A 24,950-nucleotide genomic window follows, 5' to 3' on the forward strand; every position below is an offset into this window, starting at 1 on the left:
ACATTGACTAAATACAACTTTACTATGCAGAAGAAAATGCTGCTTTTAACCATCTATCTTTTTAAACTTTCCCTTTCTTTTTTTTAGTAGTTTACGTTTAACAACGTACTGTACTTGCCTTTTTTTTTTTGGTCTCTGCTGCTGCCTGATTGTGTACTTTTGGTTCCAAATGAGCTAATGTGATTGACCGGTCAGTTTCTAACTCTGGTGTTCGTAACTGATGTTCTAGTGTATATTCAGTTATTAAAAGAATTCTCCCTTAACACACAATCCTCATATTGTCATATAGACCTATATTAGGTCGACTTACAGCCAGTGATGAGCCGCCAAAACCTTAACACGTTCCCTCCTCACCCCACGAGGGGGTCGTTGCCCACCTCCTGGGACTCCTGCCCCATCCAACAGCCCCGCTTTCCTTGATGCCCCTCCCCGCCCAGGATCCCTACCCCATCCACCCCCATCCCCCTGAACCAGGCAGGAAGGTCTCATGGGCCACCATAGTGGGTGCCCACCCCACCCCTAAGAGCCAGAGGCACCTGCCGGGGGGATGAGGTGGGGAGTCCCGGCGGTGCTTACCTGCAGCAGCTCCCAGGAAGCATCTGGCAGGTCTCTCTGGCTCCTAGGGGTGGGGGAGCATAGCTAAGTAGGGGGAGCGGTCGCTTCCCCACTGATCACATCAAAAGTGGCGCCTTAGGTGCGGACTCCCTGGGTGCTCCGGGGCTGGAGCACCCACTGGCAGCTCCCTGCCCCGCACCTGGCCACAGCTCACCTCACCTCCGCTCCGCCTCTTCCCCTGAATGCACCGCCCCACCCTGCTTCTCCGCACCCACCCCTGGCTTCCCGCGAATCAGCTGTTCGGCGGGAAGCCAGGGAAGACTGAGAAGCAGGCCATGGCTTCCCGCTCAGGCTGAGGGTGGTAGAGGTGAGCTGGGGCAGGGAGCGATTCCCCTGCGCCCGCCCGTGCGCCCCCCCCGGGTTACCTGCTGCAGCGCTGGCGGCCCTCCTCACGCCCCTCCCCGCCCGAGCTCACCTCCGCTCTGCCTCCCTGGGCCTGAGTGGGAAGCCACCGCTTGCTTCTCAGCCTGTCCCGGCTTCCCGCACAAACAGCTGATTTGCAGGAAGCTGGGGGAGATGGGGGGTGGAGAAGCAGAGCGGGGCAGTGCGTTCAGGGGAGGAGGCGGAGCAGAGGTCAGCTGGGGCCGGGGGTGGGGCAGGGAGCTGCCAGTGGGTGCTCTGGGAGCACCCAGGGAGTCGGCACCTAAGGCGCCACTTTTGATGTGATCAGTGGGAGGAGTGACCGCTCCCACTGCTCCCCCCTTAGCTATGCTACCCTGTCCCTAGGAGCCAGAGGGACCTGCCGGATGCTTCCTGGGAGCTGCCCCAGGTAAGCACCACCAGGACTCCACACTTCGCTCTGCGCCAACCAAATTTTCCCCTTGGGTGCTCCAGCCCTGGAGCACCCATGGAGTCGGTGCCTAAGGTGCCACTTTTGACCGGTTAAATTTAGAAGCCCTTTCACAACCGGTTGTCCCTCACGGAACAATCTGTTCTAAAAGGGCTTCTAAATTTAACAACCGGTTCTAGCGAACTGGTGTGAACTGGCTCCAGCTCACCACTGCTTACAGCTCCTGCAGTAATTACTGCGGAGTTCATATCCACACTACCCTCCTTCCGTCAGTGGTGTACATTCCACTGACTTAAGAGGGACAGTATGGGAAGCCCAGGCAGCACCCATGCTCTCGTGTGGAGCATGGAGCCAGGACCCCGGAGGCAGCCTGGCTCCCAGCAGGGAGCCTGTGCAGGGGGCAGAAGCCTGGCTGGGAGTGGGGAGGATTTTCTTGTCAATTTCACAGCTCCAGCCTGGAGCCATGAAATTGACAAGAATGACAGCCAACAGCTGACATAAGTAAGCAGCATTTACATGGACATAGTGGCCCTAACTATACCAATATAAGCCCTACGCCTCTCGTGGAGGTAGAGTTAGGCCTTGTCTACACTACAAAGTTTTGTCGGCAAAAGCTGCCTTTGTACACACTACAAAGCTACTTTTGGTGGCAAAATTCTGCTGTTTTGCCAACAAAATAAAACCACCTCAACGAGAGGCATAAAGCTTTCTGCAGCAAAGTCAAAGTGACAAAGCATCAGTGTAGACACTGCTGTTTGTTTTGTCCACGTAAGTGGCTTCCACCAGTATCCCACAATGCCTGCTGTAGCTGCTCTGCTCACTGTTTTGATCTCCGCTGCCCTGCAGACATGCACCCCTCCCCTTTCAAAGCTACCTGAAGTATCCAACAGCTGAGCGGTGCTGCTCCATTTGGAGAGCAAAGAGCAAATAATTAAGGTGGAATGCTCCTATTCTGCCCTGCACTAGGAACAGGGCGGGGGGGGGGGAGAGAGAGAGGATGGGGGACTGGACTGCTGTGCTGCTTTGACATCCCTCAGCACGGAGAGCTCACAGAGCTGCTCACAATACTGAGCTGAGGAGGCTGTGGGAGAACTCTGAGGGAATCACAGAACTGCAGGCAGGGAGGCAGGCAGGCAGACAGAGTGGGCTGCTTCGGGAGAAGCTGCTGTGCCGCCAGGGCCTGACGTGTCCCCCTCCCCCAGGACAGGTCAGTCAGCCTGCTGACTCCCCCGCCCCAGACACACTGCTCTCCTCTCTCCCCCAACACACTTCAGTTGTCAGCTGCTTTTTCAATCTAGTGGGACTCCCTGTGATTGAGAAACCTGCATCACATAATTCTGTACCTGCCCCATGAGGCACTGCAAACCCTTCCCAAAGCACCCCATGGCCAGTTGCACAGTGGGATAGCTACCCACAGTGCACTGCTCTGTGTCGATGCAAGAGCTGCTAGTGTGGATGCACTCTGCCGACACAAGGAGCTAGTGTGGACATGCAATGGCGGTTTTAATTATGCGGTTTTAATTAAAGCACTTTAACTTTTGCTGACAAAAATTAGTAGTGTAAACAAGGCCCTATTATGTTGGTGTAGTAGGGCACTTATATTGATGGGAGCAAGGCTGTAGTGTGTACACTGACATAGTTAGGTTGACAATCTACCCTATGTTGCTCTAACGGTATACTGTAGATCAGGGCTCATTTTACAGTATGCCCTCTACACCAGTAGAAAGACAAAAGTCACTGTAATCTCAACAAGACATATCAGTAGCTTAGGGTAAGACATTACCCATATGAAAAAGTTTTAAACAGCTCATTCTTCACAGGACAGCACATCAGCAATGGAAGAAACTAGCACGGTGCACAGTGAAACCTTTCCAGCACGCTCTACTGCACCTCTGGCACCCGGAGAAAGAAACTCAATATAAAGCGAGGTTTCAGAGTAGCAGCCGTGTTAGTCTGTCTTCGCAAAAAGAAAAGGAGTACTTGTGGCACCTTAGAGACTAACCAATTTATTTGAGCATGAGCTTTCGTGAACTACAGCTCACTTCATCGGATGCAGTTTCCACGGTATGCATCCGATGAAGTGAGCTGTAGCTCACGAAAGCTCATATTAAAAATAGTGGTCATTTATTTATTTATTTTAAAAAATCTTTGCTTATTTATTGTGGCGAAGTCCAAAGGCAACAGTCAGGCTTTAGAATACCTCATTGTGATAGGCCCTGTACAGAAGAGAAATGGCTCCTGACCTGAACAAGAGCTTACAATCTAATACGGTTTCACACACATGCACAACTGACCTGGTCAAATAGCTGTTTGCCTGTAGTGTTGGGCTGGATGGCAAATTCCAGCTCCGCATCCATAGTGGTAACTCGAACATTGAGCTAAAGAGAAAATAAGTAGAGTGTGATTTAAAAAAAAAATATTGAAAAACCATATCATCAGTGTGAACTATATGTATATTTCATAGAACCAGTACTGTACATGTTTTTAAGCATTATTTCCAGTAAAAATAATTCTTAAAGTCATTGTAGGCATCTTTATCTCACGGACAATGAGCATTAACAATGGCTCTAGTCTCTTGCTCTTTTTTTTATTTTGAAAAGACTATTTACATTTTAGTGTATTCCTCAATTAGAGTTTTGTGTTATCACGTAGACAAAGTTAATTAAGGGCACTGACTTCACTGGCTTATCCAGATTGCTCCACAGGTTTTGTTACTCAGCCTGGAATTGGATTGGACTTCTGGTTAAATGAGAAAGCATTTTAGTGTTGATTGCTTCTGAGCACAGCACATGGTGAGCAAGGACCACACGCTGCATTTAAGATACCCCTTAATCCTAAAAGGATGTCATAATGACCAAATTAAATTTGGGATTTAACATGAGGTTTTAAAGGTAAAAGGCAGCCGATTATTCTTCCAAGCCAATCAGCATTAATCCAATAAACATCAATAATTATGCTTATAACAGATCTACTCGGCATGTAAAAAGGTGTTAAGGGAGGTTTAAGAACACTGTGGAACAAGTATTTTAATAATAATAAATCTGATTAATTGTGTTTATTTCAAAGGCAAAAGGAGTGATCAAGTGTATAAAATGGAAAGGTTAGTATTGCATGCAGAACACTAGAGATATTTTACTAGTAAACAAAGAAATTGCCTATTAATTAAAAAAAGCCAGGAAAGCAGCAACCAAGCCTGCAGGAAGTATAAGGAGCAGCACAGTAATGTCAGCCCAGAAAAGGATTATCTGAAGGTATGATACAACAATACTGTCACCTAAAAAGTATTGCACTTTGCACACCTCAGGAAGACTACTCCCTTCACCCCCAAGGTTGCAACATAAATATCCATAAGGGAGAGGTAAAAAAACCATGAGAACAAGAACCTGAAACCACAGGCAGTTTTGCTACGTGAGACGAGGGAAAGGGGATGTGATGTACTCCTCCTCTTCCTTCTTTGTTCCATGTATAATTTGCATTTCTAAAATAATGCAAGGATATTTTTATTTACCAGCTACATATTGTACATTTTGGTGTATTTTTCCACCTCCTTAGGGGGAAAAAGATGGAGGCATCACGAATGCAACACTATGGAAAGCCAAAACTAACAGACCAGAAAAGTCTGCTATAGTTGAGAAACTTCTATACCAGTGAAATTTAAAAAAAAAATTTTAGACCAGGATTAAGAGGTAGAAGAGAAATATCTGCCCTTTTGCACAGTGTTTCAAGTTTAAATAGCTTTCTGCTACTTAAAAATAATGTAGATACTGGAGACTGTCCTTTAAAATTATAATTTATATATAAAACTACACTTACGTCAATTGTAAAATATTGGCAATACTAGTTTTAATGTATTTAATTACAAAATGGAACACCTTCAAGTTAGAACATAAGACACTTTCAGTGAGTTACATAGGTGCCAAGAGTCATTAAAACAACAAGTTATTAGAAAACTCTCCCCATTCCTTCCTTCTAGTTATTTACCTGTTGGAGAATCAACAGTTGCAAAATTGTGTGTCCCCCGTGACCAAACCCCAGAAGTTGTCTGCTAGATGACCCAATTTGTTTAAAAACTGTCAAGCATGAGAGAATTTTGAAGGTTTAGGTTTCTTTTCAACTAAATCTAAACTTTTCAAAAGCTTCTTTTCCACTCTAGCTCTAGTATTTGCAGAGTTCTAGGAGCCTTAAAAATGTAAGACAGTACCCAATTTCCATGCTTATAAATAAAGCAAGCTTTTTCCTGTCAAAAGGGAAGGATTTTCCAACTCGACAATGTGCACTAGGGGTACCTAACGGGGGGCAGGGGCCATGAAAGCAGAAAAAAGTTCTATTTAGAAATGGCAAGACCAAGATTTCAAGATCTAACCCCTGCCAAATAAGAAATCTTCTTGCCCACCCCCTGCAACACAAGAAAGTCAGATAATATTATACACTAATCTCTCCCCACACCCTCTAAGGAATGCTTACATTCATAATCCTTAAATCTGCAGTTCCTTTAGATTATTTACACTTTTGGCTGAAAGCCACATTGTGGGGTAAAGTACATTTTTGCAGAGATTTTAGGGAGGTTGAAAGGATATTTTTCCTACTGTCGTAGAGTTGAATCCTACTGCCTACCTATACATGGCATTCCAACTGACATAAGAGACACTTCTTGATTTAGTAATAACTAGCACATCATTATAGTATGAGTGGTGGGAATATTAAGAGTTCTTTATCTCCCTAGTTTGAAAGGATATCAAAGATTAAGTACTCCAATAGCAAGGTATCCTCCTGGTTATACTTCATTTTTAAGAATTGAAAGAAGCTACAGAAAACAGCCATACAATCAGCTACTGTGCGCCCTTATAAAGGTCCCACATCTCACATTTATTTTTCAGTTGTTTAAACAGGGGTTAGCTGTAAGAACATAGGGCAAAACTGTTAATGTGTAAACTATCTGCTCTCTGTTGCAGTGGGGCTATACCATAATGCTAAACATGTATTGGACTGGCTGCCTGGTTCATCCAGATATTAAATTTCCTTAGACTGAGACAACGAAGGGACTATGAAACTAAGTTAATGAACCCTCTCACTCTGCATTTCAAAAAATGGTTCATGATCAACTTTTAAGTGGCCAGCAGAGCTAAGGGAAGGACTTGGTTCTGAGGCCTGGATCTCTGTCAGTGCCAAAGAGGTCAGACAAGGACTTGGATAGCTGAAGAGACTGATCTCTAGAAAGAGAAACATGCTTTCAATTATCCACTGTACTTTCAAGGGTCTGTGGCCTTCCTGGTAAGGCTACGGAGTCTTCCATCTAAGAGGCACCCCCCCGCAATTCCTCCCTCCCTCCTAATAAGCCTTGTTCTAAACAAGAGCTCTGTGGTCCATCTGAAAGCTGATTCTGAGATATTCACACAGAGACATGGTAGAAGTTTTTGGTCTCTGAGGCAAGGTAACAAAGGCAATGTCTAGAGCCTAAGCCTCCTTGAGACCATTGGTAGGAGTCAGGGATTACAAGGACTTTTTTTCCCATAAGGTGAGGTTGATGCCAGAACTGTAATCAGCAAGGCCCATAGAAAAGTAGTGGCTACAGATGAGAGCCAAAGCAAACAGGCAGACAATCTAAATTGCATAGGTACAGACAAAATGGAGAAGATGCTATGGTAGGAGCAGATAGACTACTAACCTATCAGCAACAGAAACCTCAGTGGAAGGGAGTTAAGGAGGAAGCCTGATGCATAAGAGGGAGACTTCCAAAGGGGAAGTCATCTCTGCACGGGACAGCACGACAGCTCACCATTTAGGACATCACTAATAAATCTTGGCATTATCCCAAGACTGAAATTTGGCCCCTAGCTAAGGGAGAGCAAAACCCACCAATATGGTAGAAGCTCAGAAAAGTAAAAGGGATAATGTATGTACTATACACAATGTATGAAATATTTACACTTTAGCATATACAAGTGCTGAACAGTAAGATGCTGGCTTTCCACATTTAGGCCCCAATCCTGCAAACACTTATGGACATCGAATAATTTATTCACAAGCATAGAATTAAGTAGGCATGTATATATTTATTTATTTATGTTTACAAGATCAGGGCCTTAAACAAATGTATTAAATATTGTGTTGTGTTTTCATATACAGAAGTCTAAAAAAAAAAAAAAAACCCAAAACACATGGCTTGGCCTGTGCAGAGAGACTCTTGTGCACTCGGAGTGGAAAAGATGAGGAGAATGAACACACCCCATCCCAGAGCCAGAGAGAGAACTGTGCAAGTGATGAACTATATAATCATCTCCTCTCTTAGCTTTTCAGCATGATCATAAAATAAGTTTACACCCAGCCTTGAGTCAAACTGCTCAGATTTAAGATCACAGTTTTTACAAGCCTTATCTACTGGACTATGGAACACTAAGCCTATGATTTGGACTTGAACAATGTCTACTCTGAACAACCTACTTGTTATTGGGACAGAAAAGTATGAAGAAAAATTTAATTCAGACCCACCCATAAATAAGGCTGCTCTGCTCCTACCTACTTAATCTAGTATCAGATCAGCAGTATCTTTTTAAGTAGGGCTCTACCAAATTCACAGTCCATTTTGATCAATGTCACGGTCATAGGATTTTAAAAATCGTAAATTTCATGATTTCGGCTATTTAAATCTGAAATTTCACAGTGTTGTAATTGTAGTGGTCCTGACCCAAAAAGGAGTTGTGTGTGGGGGTGTGTGTGTGCAGGGGGGGGGTGGTTCTGATACCGCTATCCTTACTTCTGCGCTGCTGCTGGTGGCAGTACTGCCTTCAGAGCTGGGTAGCTGGAGAGCAACGGCTGCTGGCTGGGAGCCCAGCTCTGATGGCAGAGCTGCTGCCAGCAGCAGCACAGAAGCTGTGGTATGGTTTAGAAACTGGGCAGTTAAAATTCAGTGCAAATCTGATTGTGGACACTTGAACAGATTTTTAATTTGAAATGATTCAAGAGCATCCACACGAGGGGTGTTACAATGCTTTGACTATGCCAGTCTTTAAACAGATTTAAATTGGTACAACTTGTGTTTAGATAAGGCCCCATGTTCAGAAGCTGTAGAGAGAACAGTACAGGCAGACACCTGTAGTTGCACAGGACCCCAATGAAGTAAATGGAACTCCACACTGAATTCCAGCCACATGGTTCTCTTTGTAGGATTAGGTCTTTAGCAATTTTGATTACCTCTTAAAGTTGCAGAGGATTTTGAAATAAAATGGTACAAAAAGCATAAAACGCAGCTTAGCGTGAAAACAGCTTTTATGCTATTATCTACTAAACTCATCACTGGGTATTTTTGTAGTGTGTATCAGGAATGGGTTCCAGACTCCTTGTAACTTTTACACCTTGCAGGGCCAATTTGTTGGTTTACTAATCCCTCATTAAGGGCAATTAAACTCAAGGCATCTTCCCCCTCTTCATCTCTCTTTTTTAAATAGGTCCCCTCTATCATTATCCTAAAAGGTGACCCAGAAGAGGAGGAAAAATATTTGAGCTTGTGACCTTTTTTACTTCTTTAGCTCAGTGGTTTGAGCACTGGCCTGCTAAACCCAGGGTTGTGAGTTTAATCCTTGATGGGGCCATTTAGGGATCTGGGGCAAAAACTGGGGATTGGCCCTGCTTTGAGCAGGGGGTTAGACTAGATGACCTCCTGAGATCCCTTCCAACCCTGATATTCTATGATTCTATACAGTGCATAAATGAGGCCTGAAAGGTTTATTCTGAAGACTATTTTGGGGGTGGAGAGGTGGTACATAGGATAAAGGTCTTCTCTACTGCAGAAGACACCAATGTCTGGAAAATTAGAGTATGAAAGCTGAAGCAGTTGAGAAGGCAAGGGCTTTTATAACCAGACTTTTAATCTGTGGTTTGTGTTTCCATTCTTCAGCAAAGGCTCAGACAACTATTAATTTGAACTACAATGTTTAAGGAAGATTTAAGCTTTTTTTAGAAAAAAAAAATTAGAAGTCAAGAACTAGTCAACGCTAATCCATGATCTATTTGTTTTAATTCTTGATTTTCTGGCTAAAGAGAAAAGCATTCTTTTCTACTCAGTTTTCCGTTAGGCTTGTATTTCCACTTCAGTGATGGAATGAAGTCATGTACTTTGTGTGTTCCTTTGAAACATTACTTAATTTCTGAACCAAAGTTCTTCAAAATAAATAAAAGGCAGCAAGTCTGATGTTTTTAGCAGCATAAGCTGTTTGACTTAGCATGTGAGCATGTACACTCACTGAAAAATTTCAGAATGGAATTTTAACCCAGTCTTTTTAAATAGTTGTGTTCTAAGTTATAAGGACCAATTTTGTGCTTATCCTCTTAAAATAGTTAATTTGTAACCCAACGTTGCTTGTAAAATAAAGAGACTCCTCTTGAAAAAGTCTATTGAGACAGGAGTAGGAGAAGCCATTTGTGGAAACTACCACTGTTTCCAGTCACTCCCTCCTTGATCATCTTTTATTTCATCACGAAATCTGCAATGTTGTTGCTCACTAAACTAGCCTGTCTTGGTATTTTAAGTTTTTTGAATTCAGTAGAAAGATCAAGACAGACATTTGACAGAGAATGTCATACACATCTTTTAAAGTGTTCTGTGTCAGTATAGTACAAAAGAAAGGTCAACTAATTTATAATGTTTGGGCTTTAATGTAGATTTTAAAGGTTATACTGCCCTCTGTGATCATAATGTCCCTCCCAAGAAGTTCTATGGAACTGCTCTGAAGGAAATCAGTCTTCTGGGTACCTCTGAGCCAGGAAACAGCCAGCACTACTTTCACCTTTGTCTGCCTATCCTCCCTTTCCTAAACGAGGATCCTAGTTCAATTTCCTCTGAAAGTGCCAGCCTCCAACTGCCCCAGGTAACAAATATCAAGTTCAGATTGGCTCAAAACTTTAAGTGCTTGCTGGCAGCTTGGGTGGGGAGAGGGGAAGAAGAGAACAACTGCAACTCACATACCTAGACAGATAACATGGTAAGAAACACGGCTAGACTGGCACTAAAGTTTTAAAGTTACAGAATACGGAAATACTTCTTAGTCATACAGCATGCTATGAACTTGTCTTTACCAGATGGGACTCATCTGTGTCTCCAAAATAAATGACACTATCAGACTGCTAAGAGATACTTGCCTCTATACAAGATAATCCTTTCTATGATGCAACATCTGCTTATTAACACTGAACCGCAAAACATTACATCTCAGATATTAGTTTCTCCTAAATGTTTCTTCTCCCATTACAAGCAAATGTGGGCATTAGGTCATATTCACCCAAATCGCCCCTCTTCTCCCCCTCCCCTCCCACAACATGCAGTACAATTAAAAGTTATTTTTCAGGGTTTACAAAGCAGATTTAGAACATCAATCACTAATGTTTAGATAGTAGATAAAAATTCAAATTGGACAGGCTGGACTTTGTCACAGACCTTTTGTGCCTTTCATGGCAAGGTGGGAGAAACATGCTGAAAGTAAATACAGCAGCTCAATAACCTTAGGAAGTTCAGTTTTTAAAAAAGTATATTACATAGCTTCAGATTGTCCCATATGTTTACTGCATCTAATTTACTATACTTCAAGGGCAATTTTTCTAACAAGAAAGCTATCAGTTTTAATATAGTAACTCATGCCTTCTTAAATGAGTTTTTAGTACACAGTAGTATCTACCTACTTACATTCATCATTTAAGTAAGGGCATGGCTACACTGGAAACTTCAAAGCACTGTCGCGAGAGTGCTCTGAAGTGCGAGTGCAGTCACGCAAGGGCTGGGAGAGAGCTCTCAGTGCTCCTGGTAATCCACCTCCAGGAGGCGATTAGCTCCCAGTGCTGGTAATGCAGCTCCCAGTGCTTGGAGCCTGTTTACACTAGCGCTTTAAAGCACTCTGACTTGCTGTGCTGGGGAGGGGGGTGGTGTGTGATTTTTCACACCCCTGAGCCAGCAAGTTAGAGCACTATAAAATGTAAGTGTAACCAAGCCTTAAGAGTTCTTGTATTGGCAGTATCCTAAAAACAGATCCAGGAGTCACAATCTGAAATCTACTCCAGGATAATTATGTAAATTTGGGGAATCTCAGCTAAATAGCACTTGAAAGAACGAGGGTCAAGGAATTTTCCAGCTGAGGCATACTTCCCCTTTGCTATATAAATGTAATAAAAGCTCTTTTGACAGTAAAAGGATTCAAAGCAACACAAACTATGAATTTTAGCTACCATTCTATAGAAGGGTGGCAAGAGACAACTACAAAAGAAACAGTGTTATAAGCTATATAATACTTCTACTTGGGTTCTGTGAATTAAACAGAATAATTCCTTTTTTTTTATACTTTCAGATGTTAGTCGGTCACAGGCAGAATGCTTATCAGTGCAAGTTAGTGAGGTTTTACTTATTGAATAAAGTGGGAGGTAGGCAGGATTTAGTTCCCTAAGCATTTTTTTTTTTTAAAGATAGCACAATTACAGACAGTGTTATTTTCTTACATAAAGAAACGAGAGGGTTAGAGAGATAGGAATATGGCAATGCGAAGTGTTGCCTAGAATACAGCCTCCTTTACAGGAGAATTTGTGGTTCTAGGGTGGCTAGTCCAGGGCCCCAATTCTCTATTACCCTATCCTCATGTAATTATTTATGGCACGGCAAAGTGAGTGTAAAACACCAACACGTCAGAATGGTAGTTGTCACAGTTCAGGGCAATGACATCTGTATTCCCCCTCGGTGATCCAGCAAGGGCACCCACTTTCATGCTTCTGGACTCCTAGCCATTTCTCTTCTTCAGTGGAGACTCACATTTCTCTCCTCTGAGCACAGTATTTCCAGGCTGAACAATTCACTGCGTTATTCCCAGCAAAAGAGAGCCTGCCTAAACAGACCTGCTTCACTATTCGTCTCAGAGATGAAACAGTGTCATTGCTAATTAGAAGTTACTACCCAGTTCATTCTAAGCAAGCATATTTTATTAAGGTAAAAGCACGGCAGAGAAAACATTAAAAAAACAATAAAGGAACCTACACACATGCCAATAAGATTACCAGAGATCACCCCCATCCATCTATACACAAGGGCTCTAGTTGGTGTCAGTCCTTCCAACGCTTTCCTAAGGTCTCAGGGTCCTGTCCATTTACTGGATCAGAATGAATGCCCTGGGCCTGTTTAAAACCAGGCTATTTATCCAAAAATCCTTTTTTGTCTATTGGTCCCTAGAGAATCCACTTTGGGTCTTTGAACTGTCCTCCTGCAACAGGTGATCACCAGACAAAAGGTCTCCCCTCTGAGCGAAGTTTCATAGGCTTAGATTGTAGGTTGGGGGTTGCAATCCCCTCCTGCCCAGTACAGTACTTCCTAGGAATTCCACTTCACACATATCATCCCAAAAGATTAATTGTCTGCGCTATATTGGTCAATGTAATCTTTTGAAGTTCACATTATCTCCCAAAGATTAAATTAATCCTTCCTCCTCCTAGCGAAGTTCCATACAAGCCCACAATAGTACATAAACATATGCATTTTCAATACAATGGACCCCAAAGCTATTAAACGTCATTCGGTAAGGTTTTACTTAATTCCATAGGGTTTGCCCAAGGTATTGTAGGACACTGTTTTAAACTTAGTTTCTACTGTTGTAAGTAACTTCAACGTGCACAAAAACAGAGACCCCTGGTCTGAAAATTCTAGAATTATAAGATCAAAGCCCAACAAATAGAGCTGGTCAAACGTCAAAGTTTTTTGGAGTGAAAAAAGACTTGGGGGGGGCAGACAAAGACTCATTCCTGTTCTTCAGCCAGCTATATTAATAAGGCCAACTTGGCTCTTCAGCCCAAGATAAATAAATGAGCACTATTTCAGCTTAATGGGAGGGTGTCTCTGGGATAGAAACCTCAAAACAGAGTCCTCTCTGGTCTAAATGGACATTAGAAAATACCACACCAGTTTTTAAACTGGAATTCAGGTTTGCACTGGTGTCCTTGGCCAAAACATTCTACCCCCCTCCACTGACATGCAACAAAACTACATGCTGCCCTCTATCCCAGAGGTGGCTGAATTTCAGTGGAGCTTTATGCAAATAGTTCAAGTGTTTGGGAACCTTTTGGCTGCAAAGCATTAGATTACATGCATACACAGATATGGCTATGATATCTGTGTGAGAAGTTTAACTGATCCTGCATCAATAGTTTCACGTGCATACTGCTCACTCACCCCCTCCCTGGGGCTTTCAATGTTGTTGACCTCTGAGCAGCTTCAAACAATTGCCATTAAAAGAAAAACCTACTTCCCAGAGAAACATTTCTCCTCCTCTCCCAAACACAGGCTTCCTGCAGCCCCTCCCACACTACATTTGTACCAACTTCACCTTGAACAAGCATTCAGTCTCAGATGAGTGACAGGTTTAAGATCCAATGTCTCAAATTTTCATGGCTTAAGACAAAAAATAAAAACAAAAAACATTCCCAACTTTTCAGTGAGACAAAGCAATTTTATTTAGCCCTGGAAAGTTCCAAAATTTTAAGCTTTAAACTTGTCATAACATCGAGTTTGTCATTTTATTAATGCAGCCTGGCTTTTAAAAAGTGAAGAGAACTTTTGAAGTCTTCCACTAAAAAAAGCTAACATACTTTTAATTATTTGGCTTATTACAGAATAGGGGATGTGGTAAAGACTTTATTAGCACTTACTTAGTGTGCCATATTTGTACACACAAGAACTGCTGTAACACACAACCATTTCTGATTACTTCAACACAGCACTACTCCTCTTGATGACAAATGGTTCACAGACCACAGCAAACAATAGATTCTTTGTATTAAAATGGTAAACACCAAGGAAATCTGCAAGCCACTGCATGAAACTCCTTTACAGATTAGACACTTTTGTCACAACAGCTGTACACAAAAAAATTGCATCCTGTTAATATAGTTCAATGTATTTACAAGAATAAGCTCTTTACACCCTAAACTGAAGCTTTTAAAACATGAATGGCTTTGTTTACAGAAGTTGCTGAATGTATTGCCACTCAGTCTAGACTCTAAAAATGGAGTTCAAAGTTTGCTCCATGGTTAGCAAGAGCCGTAAATATTAGTGTTTGACTAACACTAGAAATAAACATTCTAGACTTTCAGGCTTACAAACAATTTCAGGGATTTTTAGCCATTTGACATTGCTTTAGTAGTTTTTTGACCGTGTAATAGAATACCCTTTTGTAATCAAATAAAACAAAGCTTAATATTATGGATAAGCCCTATAAAATATTTCAAGACCACTTGGTATCTTTATTAAATTTAAGGGATCAATCTGGAAAACCACTACCAGTGTGAGTGCAAGTTCAGGTGCTTAACTCAAACCCAAACCAGTAATACTCGTGTTTTTCACTCAGTGGTGGCATTGCTTTGAAAGTTTACTCTCTCATGGTACACCCCCTGGAGGATGCATTAACCTTAAGATCCTTCAGTCCATATCTGGTGGAAGCTGAAGATCCTATGGTAAATTTGTTGCCTAGGAACACGCACTATCACAGTCCAGGTTTCCCTTCTCAAAGTAGATTTTGTCCAATGACTAAATACGCTGGCCACTGTAGCATGAACACAACCTGCTTAGAATGTCTCAGCACTACCAGTATATAACATTACTATTCAAGAGGTGCTCTATGAACGTTGTGGGTCTAAGTATGGCACCGCCAGAGCAGATGAATGGGTGAGGAAGTGAGAACAGGGAAAGCAGATGAAAGGAGAGGCCAGTAATGTACACTTCCAGAGGGTCATGTCCAGGCAGTTCAGAAAACACAGTGTGAGGGTCCGGGGGAAGTGGAAGAGTAAGAACGTGCCCAGAAAGGGATGAGAGGCACAAGCTATACCCATTGGAAAGCTCTTACTAGTAATCAGGCTCTCCGCAGTTACCTCGGAGGCATCATGGCAAACGAAGGGATATTCTTAGGGAACTGAATGTGTGAGAAGAGAACATGAAAAGAGGTGGCAACACTTACAATTTCCCCAAAGTAAGGCATTATCATCTGTGCCTAGTTTCAGAGACCATGCCAATCCCATGTGTGTCAAAAATGCTTTATTAAATATTATTTCCCAATGCACCTTTTAGGTAGCGAAGCATTATTCGATTTGACCACAAGCCTTTTCTCCCCCTTCTTTTCTTAGGTTTCACCCATTCCACAGCTACCTGCTTCCCTCCATCACATTACACATTCTCTGTGGGCATCTGTGGAGTGCACTGCCTTAAAAACTTTACATTCTAGTCAAGGAGACGCTTTGAGTGATAAATAATAATTACTATTTGCTCTCACGTAAAGAGAGGTCAGTGCAAGCCAAGATGGAATTGTTTTGTTAATAATAAGTGATGTGAGAGGCAGGCTGAGCTGTAGGAAAAAAAAATGTTTTATTAGCATGCAGAAGGTGGCATGAAAGCCTTGCCCCAGCTTGCATTCCTGAGCCCCTGGTGCCACTGCAAACTGCGTTCTTTCTGAAATGCAACCTTCTCTTCAGTTCTACTCTTACTTCATTAGCGATACTGCTACTAAGAGTTACCTCACATGACTGAGGAGAAGCCAGATGTGGCCCACTGCATCCTTCAGGAAAGGAGTGTGGTCTCAGTGGTTAGAGTAAGGGGACGCAAGTCAGGGCTCAAGTTTTGTTCCCAGCTCAGTCCCAGACTTCTGTGGGCTAGGTACAATTTTCAGTAGCTTACCTGAGGTCACTAAAGTCCACCATACAACTGGGAACAAGATCACTCATCTGTAAAATGGGACAATGCTTATCTGCTTCAGGGTTGATGCAAGACCCAATATCATGTGAAGTACATTGAGATCCTGGGACAGAAGCACTAAATAAGAGTGCTAATTACACACACATGCAAATGTGTAAAGGTCATGAAGTAATTTTAGTCTCAAAATCTGACCTACTTTTAAAATTATCAGGTTTTTTGTTGTGTAATGTCTCCAAATAGAAGCGCAGAGCTTTTTTCTTTACTATAAGGTAGCCCACTTTTTTTTGTTTTTAAATTTCGAATAAGACAAGACATTAAACCACCATTTCTCAAATGCAGCCACCATGGCCACATGCAGCCACCAGGGGGTTTCCCTGTTGCCACGGCAGTTTCCTGGGCAGTGGTGGGGGAAGCATCAGCCCCTCCCCTTTTTTCCCTGTTGCTCCTGCACGTATCACCTCTCTGGAGAGAGGTGGAACACACAACGCTTAAGGATCAAGGTGTGTGGGGGGGTGGGAGGAGAAGGAGACAAGTGGCAAGGACCGGTACAGTACAAATATAAATATACTGCTTATATTACTCGTGAGTACTTTTAAACATTAAATTGGCTTTGATAGCTAAACCAATCTTGAAAGGATAGTAAAAATTCATCTTGGGGGGAGGAGGAATTAAGTGCAATAGATGTTGCGAACAGCTTGTGAGTGTCAACATATACAAGAGTTTTGTTAATTTTAGACTCAAAGACCCAGTTACGCCAATCTGATACGAAGAATTGAAGGAGATAATTCCTTTATGAAACATGAAGGCAGGAGTCCACTGTCCTCCACAGTTAAAGGTACATAATGAGGAATAGAGCCAGGTTTTGGGATGGAGGTACAGAAGGGGAAAAGTTTATCACGACTATTTTCTCAGGTGTTTAAAAATGAATTCTTCTGACCGTACTCACCCCCTTTTTAGGGGTTGCCTTCCAGGAAAGTAAGAGACTGAACTTTAGAGGCATAAGTGTAGAGAGCGCCAATCTCACAAATCTGTAGAAGCTAAATATGAAATCTGCTTTCCGGTATTCACAAAACTTGTATGCACTTGACTAAATCAGGAAACATACCCTGAGACTTATCTGACCAGTCACTGCCGCACACAGCTTGGGGGTAGGGGGAAACATCCACAGGTAACAGCCCCACATAAAAAGGAACCAAGACCAAATAAGTCTGAGAAAGTTGCCATCAGCACACAGACATTCCACCAGCAGAAGGCAAGACTAGGTTTGTTAAGTAAATCATTCATTACACAGGACTTGCTCAGCTCTGATCACAAAAAGAATTTACTAAAAAATCCAAATTATATGCTGGGCAAAAAGTTAGAGATAAATCACTATCAAACTCAGTACAAACAAAAAAAGTGACTGATGTTCGTATACAGAGCTTTGGTTGTAGATCCTGAAAGAACCATTCCACATCTGTACAAAAAGATTACTGCATTAGAAAAAAGTCAAATACCTTCCTCTATTGCCATTGTGTCCATATCAATCTCACAATGCCCTTCACTGGCTTCCTCTCACCTTCCAAGTCAAGCTTTTCATGTTCCAGGCCCAACACAACTCACTTCCTGCCAACAACTACGCTCCCTCCCTATTGCCACCTACACACTTTCTTCTGCTGCCCCTTACATTTGTGGCTTCCCCTCCCTCATTTACTGAGAAGGGTTTCACCAAAGTACACTTCTGTAAACCCTTCCCTAGCAACTTCTGCAGAACTTTGAGTTTAGACTTTTTTCTACTATTTTGTTTTTAAGATAAACAAGTCTCAGGCAGAGTCTAGGTAAATCCCTTCAGAACAGGATGACATCTACCTATACTTGCTCAAATAATTTAGTATGCATAATCTAGGGAACCATTGTCTAAGGAACTTACACAATTTTGGTTTGCTAGTAATTGACTGATAATTGCTTCCATCCCAAACGGCTTCCATCCCAACCTCCAAACACACATGGATTGGGGACCTAAAGTTGTGCACTAAATAGCTTATTTAAGAGCGTGTCTACCTTCAGAACAGCTACACTTTGTACTTATTACATGCTTGTTGAAAAATCCACAATTTTAGTTTAATTGTGTTGGTATTTTTTGGAGCTGCCATATAGTACTGCTGATAGTTTTTAATTCATCTTATAGCAGTTTCTGTAAGGTAAAATGTACATCACAAGACTCAATAGAAATCCCCTCAAATGTAGCTGACAGTGCTGGGATATGATTGGGTTAATTTAGTAGTAAGGGGAAAAAGCTATTAAAAAATACAAGCCACGAATCTCTTTGTATAAAATGACAAATGGAACCAAAAAGGTAATGATCTCTAGAGCAGAGGTTCTCAAACAGTGGTCTGTGAGCTCCATTCAGGTGGTCCGCGGATAGTTCTCTCTAAGGTGTGAGCCTGGGCAGCTGCACACAAGAAAACAAATGGCCACAGGCCATGGCTCATGGAGCAGGCGTGGCTCCACTAAATTGGTGTCTGGACCTGGAGAAGATGTAAGGTGAGGTGGTGGCCCGGGGGGGGGGGCGGGAGGAGAATAAGGGGTAGGTGGGAGGGGGCAGAGGGGTGACAAGAAGGGGTGGGGGGAATTTGGGATGTGCAGGGCTGTGGCAGCCAGAGAAAGAGGCAACTTTCCCCAGATCCAGAGCTGCAGCTGCCAGGGAGAGACCCCTCCTCCTTCTCAGCCCCAGCTCAGGGGCTGCCACAGCAGGGGAGAGAGGGCACATCCATCGCATTAGAAACGTAAGAATACTGATATTAAAATATGAGTTGTGTGCTTTTATCTGTAGAACCAAAAAATGTTAGTTATTAAGTTTTTTTTTAATATAGTGCTTTTATCCAAAGCACTTTACAATAGTTAGCTAATGGTACAAACACCATTTGGAAAGATCGTTAAGTAATCCGCCGAGACCCTCAGCAATTTTCAAGTGGTCCACGAAAATTTTTTTGAGAACCACTGCTCTAAACTGTGTACGTTTGTTTTGTTGGTTTTGCTTTCAAGGATTTTTTTTAAAGTTTTTAAATTACTGAATTAGAGCTTTTTAATCAATTTTAAAAAGGGACTACTATGAAAAATAAGAGCAATCGGTCATCTCAAAGTCTCCCATCAATGATGGTATGAAATATGAATAGATAAATCATATTTTTTTACAGTGATGTGGTGATCTGGTATAAAGGAGTCAACATCTTACCTACTTTAAACGGAAAATAGACAGAATCTAACTTAGTATGTTAACTCCCCTTTAGGAGTCGCTAAATCTTCTGGCCAGAGGGCATTATCCTTTTCTGATCTCTCACAATGCAGTTCCAGCTCTGAAGTGACAGCTTTAATTTCTATCCCACAATGCCCTATAAACTGATAAAAAAACAAGCGGCAGGGCTGGGAAGAGTCCAAATTAATCACCCCTAATTTGAAACTGGCAGACTGAGCAACGCATTCTAATAAAGTAATCCCAGTATGATTCTTCTTCTTCTATCCTTTTCCAGTAAACATACGAGTTAGGTCTACTGAACAGCAGATTAAGTACTGATTATAAAGACTGGGTTTATGCTAGATCAGTAAGTGCTGCCACAGAGCCATGCCTGTAAATCCTAGCCAATAAGGCACGTGGCTCAGAAACCAACCAAAGGAGGTGCTGGCTGCCCTTCCCCAGCTGCTCTCACACACACACCTGTCAACATTCTGGCTCTTCTCTATTCACTTAGTAGCCAGCAAAAGGAGAGGAACAATATCAATCTCTGTCAGGTATTGCTCCAGTGTCATGCTCAGTTCAGGTAGAATTAAGAACATGGTTGTAAGCAGCTTTTGTTGATTAGATGAAAGAACTTTTCTTCAGCCTACAGTACCTTTCAGCATAAATTAATCAGAGCCCATGAGTTCAGATTATTCCAACTGAATGATTTCAAAAAGTTCGTTTGCCAATGCCACTTTGGTAGTCTGTGAAAGTTATAGGATAGTCTTTGCAGCACTTTACGCTTTCCACTGACACTACGATATTTCCATCTTAACTGTAAAAACGTCAATACCAAGATGCAAACTGGAGAAACAGCATGGAGGAGGAGGGAAGACAAAATGGATCCGCTTAATAAAGCTCTCAACGGATATGATATTTGTGTGTGCATGCACATTCCTGTTAAGCAGATTGCAAACTGGGTAAATTGTTCATAATGCAATATATTAGAATCTCAAAAAGGTTTTTTTCTAGGGGGGCAGACTTTATAAAAGACCTTCATATGGACATTACTACCTCTCATCAATAGAAAGGCATATATTCTTACATAAAGAAAGGAGAGAGATTGTACTATTTTTACTGAACACTGAATCGTCAGTCAGAAATTTTTTAGACATTCTGCAGTCCATATACATGTTAACCTTGGACTGTAGTACAATGGTCATTGGCAACACAATTAAACAAACTCTTCATTATGATGGGTGGAACATCAATTGCTAGTCACTGGAAGATAAATCTGTTTACCCTTTTTCCAAAGCAGAGCTATAACTAAAAAACCCCAAAGCCACAGAGCTCTGACTTGCTACAGCCGCACCGCATTTTAAAATAAATTGATGACAGGCCTCTGTGGAAGATATACAATGGCAGTAATGCACTAACTTTGTCCTTTATGGTTAGCAACTTTAAGATTTCCCCTGACAGCAAACTATAGCACACAGCAAAAGCCTGATCCTAAGTCCATTGAATTCAATGAGCTTTTGATCAGGCCTCTAGTCTTTTGAGTGAATTAATTGTTATATGTGGTACGTCCCCAACTAGCAACGGGTTTTCTAAGATATTTATAGCAATGTTGGCAACAACATTTAAAAAAAAAAAAAAAAAAAAAAAAAAAAAGAAGTGGACCAAGCTTGCACAGAAAAAAAAAATTGAGTTATTTCTGCCTATATTTGGATGAAAATCTAAAATCATGCCTCTTAATAAAATCCTATGTAGTGCTTCCTGTGAGCTGTTACAGAAGAACACTTATATTAGTGTTGACTAGACAGAAACAGAGATAAAAGGCCACAGGACTCTCTTCTAGGATAGGTAGTGTGTGTCTCTCTATAAGATAAAACAAAATAGTTGCAACTTTGTTAACTGCTAACTCTAAAAGTTACATTTGGGAACATAATAAAATCCCTCCCTTTTAAGTTACTCAAGGGTTAGTATTTTTCCTACCAACATACGAAGGTTTTAGAATACAAAATGCATTTGATTTAAAAAAACTTCTTATGCTCTCTTTCTAGTCCAAAAATCAGTTTATAAAATTTATAGTTATAGTTGACACAACCAAGGCCTGATTTTCAGGTCCAGAGCATCTGCAGTTCCCATGAGTTTAAATGCTCAGCACTTTGAAAAAGCAAGGCCTTTGGCATTCTTGTCCTAGAAGTGACCTATTCATTAAGTGACTTATTCAATGAACTTTAAGTATGCATATTAGTTTCAATATCTTTCCAGAGAATACAATATAATTTTTATCAAGCTGTTTGACCTCTGCCTCCCATCTCCAATCAAAGTCCATTACTAAACCCCTTTTCAGTTATAAATTCTGCTGGAACCAGCGAATTCTTTGGCTCTGATATCTTCATGCACACAGAGAGAGTTTACATAGTATACTTCATAATGCATAGAAATAAGTCTATTTCTCCTCTTTTGGAATGATTACATTTTAATAGCAAATGAATCTTAAAAAAAACCAAAACACTTAAGTCACTACAAAATAGACTTAGCCTCAGACACCTTTCAGTCTACAGGCTATAAATGAGCTCTTTTACAAAGGAACACACACATGCCCCTCTACCTTTAAGGCAACCTTGCAAAATTACAAAGATTTACCAACTCAGGTTCAAAGTCTGCTCACCCATGTTAACCATAAATGAACAAAATTAATTATATTTTTGCCCACCAAAAACAGTTACTTGCCCTTGGGGTAGAGTTTTGTATAGTTAGATTAAGGTACTATATAATTTTAAATACTAGTATAAAAAGTTTAAAATTTAAAAAAAGTCTAAATAAATAAAAGTTTAAATTAAGAACTGAAGGATAGGATTTCTGATTGTTAGAATTAGAAATTGTCTCTCTCACTTGAGCACACCTTGTCTCTCCCCACACAACATTTGATTTTTATATTGGATGGTTATATGCAGGGCCATCCCTAGGGGGTGCAGGCCCAGGACAACATCCCCACTCTACTCGAGGCCCCACTCCACCCCTTTTCCCAAGGCCCTGCCCCCTTCCAGCTTTTGCCCCATCCCCCTAACGACTCCGGGAGCTCGAGTGGGGCAGGCTGGGGTCGCTCCTGCTGCTTCCTGCCAGTGAGTGCAGGCCTGACCTCTGCTGCCAGCCTAGCACCCCCTGCACCCTAACCCCACCCCTCGAGGCCAGCCTAGCACCCCCTGCACCCTAACCCCACCCCTCGAGGCCAGCCTAGCACCCCCTGCACCCTAACCCCACCCCTCGAGGCCAGCCTAGCACCCCCTGCACAACAGGTACACAAAACCATCAAACCACAAAACCAGTGGCTCTGGTTATACGACTTCATCATGCTGCTATGCCCTATCAAAAAGATTTGGAATTCGCATGGATCTCTCAAATTGTGATGTCTTAATTTCTATAATCCTTCTAAACATAGAAGGAAATAGAGAAACAAGGCAGGCAAGGTAATATATTTTCTTGGACCAGGACACTCAAGCTTCAGAGCTTACCCAGAGCTCTTCTAAAGAGCTCTTCTTCAGGTTTGTGAGATACACTCAGGGTGTTACAGCTAAGTATAAGGTGGAACAGATTGTTCAGCATAAATAGTTAATACATATTTCAAGGGATCATTCAAGATGAAAGGGCCCATTAACACCCCTTCTGTCATGCGGGGGGAAAGGAGGGAGGGGGAAGACAGCTGGGGGGAAAGGGTTATAGATTGTTATAAACCACCGTCTCTGTTCAGTCCGTTCTTTTTAGTGTCTAATAGCTATAATTTAAGCTCCCAGGCTCAACTTTTGAAGGGGTTGTGCTGATTTCCTTTGAGGATTAGGACTGAGACCAGATATAGTGTGATCGCTCTGTGAAAAGTGTTAGAAGGAAACAATCATCTAAAAAAAAGTAAATTACTAATCTACAGTAAAACATAGAATGTACATTGAATGCCACAAGATAGAAGACACGAAATAGAACACTCACCGGTTTGGGCATTTTCAGTTCTTGCAGTGGCTCTGTTATTCCAGAAACAAATGCTGGTGCAGTGGCTTGAAGGTGTTTCTTCTATTTTAGAGAGATCTGGTAACAGGAGAGTGGAAAAAGTTCTGGTTTACTGAGAAGGGGGAAAAGTAAAGAACTTTAAAACCTCTGCTGGGATTCTTAAGTAATCAGGGGGAGCAGCAAGGATGATTCAGACATGACCAACAATTACTAAGGAACTCCACTGCTTAAAAAAAAGAAAAGAAAACCACAAGTGACCTCGCTCACTTGGAGGGGGGGGGGGAGCGCCAGCTGCAACCAGAGAAGGTCATTTGGCCAGACACACCTTTCCTGAGCGGTATAAGCTTAATAACCTGGGAAAGAAGGAGGAGGGAGCAGAAACTGGAAACTATTGTCAGCCCTTGGTTTGCAACACAGTCCGCCCGCCCGGGCTGCTGCCAGTAGGCAGGTCGGACGCATTCAATACAATTAAGATCCTGCCTTGCAAAGCAGCTGGTTTAGAGTCCTTGCGAGGAGCCGCTGAAGGGTCCTGCCCAGAGAGCCCCTGAGGGGCCAGGGCAGCAGCGGGCTCCCTTTGCCCTTAAACAGCCACCAGGGAAGGGCGGGGGGGGGGCAGCCCAACAGCTCTTGGGGTCAAGCCGAAGGCGGACTCTAGGCTCCGGTCTGCCCACACCCGGAGCCGGCAGGGCTCGCTTGCCTGCCCCCCACTCTGCCTCTGCCGCGCGGCGCTGCGGGCAGCACCGCGCCCCGGAGAAGCGGGGAGACCGGCGGCGGCAGCTCCCGGCGCGCCGATCCCCGCAACACCTGTTGGCAGCGCCGCCCCGTCCTCCCGCGGCCGGACACAGGCGCCAGGGCGGGAAGCTGAGCGGCTTCCCAGGCTCCGGCCCCGCCGGCTAGGAGAGGGGAGCTGCTGGGAGGACCCTTACCCGGCCGTCCTCTGCGGCGACTGGGCACACTGGCAGCCGGCCGTGGGCTGCGCTCGGGTCCCTGTGCGCGCCTCTGGCCCCGCCCCGCCGCTCCCCCTGCAATATGGCCGAGCGGGGGCCCGCCTCCTCGCCGGGCTGTGCCCCAGCCTCCCTCTCTCCGCCTACCTCCGCGGGACCGCAATCGGCGCGAGGAGCGGCGCGCGCGCCCCCAGTCCTCTCCTCTCCCGTGTGGACAAGCCTGGGTCCGGCTCAGAGTGTCCACGCGCGGCGTGAATGCGGGGCTGCCTCCCTGCGCACGCCAGCCCCCAGGCAGGGCTGCTCCCACCTGCACCGCTCTCGGCTTCCCCCCCGGCCAGTCAGCGTGGCGCTCTTCTCCCAGGACTGAGCCTGGGAAATTACCGCCGGGCATTTTAGGGCGCAGTGATGAACGAGCGTTAGGTCCGAGTTTAGCGAGCGAAGCAAACAACAGGAAGGAGCCTCCAGTAACAAATAACAACGTGCCTGGGGAATTTACCCAGAGTTGGGTTTGTTTGGATTTAGCACTGTTGGGGTTTGGACAAAAATTCTTCACCCCACTAGCCCTTCCCCACCCCCGCATTGTACTCTCCACATGTAATTTGAAGAAGCACTTTCTTTGCAACTACCACTTTGGCAGGTGCTTACAATTTTCTCCATTTTCTTCCTTATCATAGAACTGCAAGGGACCTGGAG

The 24,950-nt window shown here is 43.2% G+C and overlaps 1 protein-coding gene across 1 annotated transcript in view; it reads right to left on the reverse strand.

The window, feature by feature from the left end:
* Positions 1–24,388, reverse strand: part of EZR (ezrin) — a 53,957-nt gene extending 29,569 nt beyond the window's left edge. Inside the window, exons 1-3 of the mRNA XM_084623493.1 lie at positions 24,240–24,388; positions 23,296–23,391; positions 3,700–3,783 (exon numbers count right to left, since the gene is read on the reverse strand). Coding sequence (XP_084479619.1) covers positions 3,700–3,783; positions 23,296–23,307 — 96 coding nt within the window. The 5' untranslated portion in view covers positions 23,308–23,391; positions 24,240–24,388. The remainder of the gene's footprint in view (positions 1–3,699; positions 3,784–23,295; positions 23,392–24,239) is intronic.
* Between the last annotated feature and the right edge of the window lie 562 nt (positions 24,389–24,950).

Source organism: Lepidochelys olivacea (assembly GCF_965140295.1).
Source record: "Lepidochelys olivacea isolate rLepOli2 genome assembly, chromosome: 3".
Classification (NCBI taxonomy): domain Eukaryota; kingdom Metazoa; phylum Chordata; order Testudines; family Cheloniidae; genus Lepidochelys; species Lepidochelys olivacea.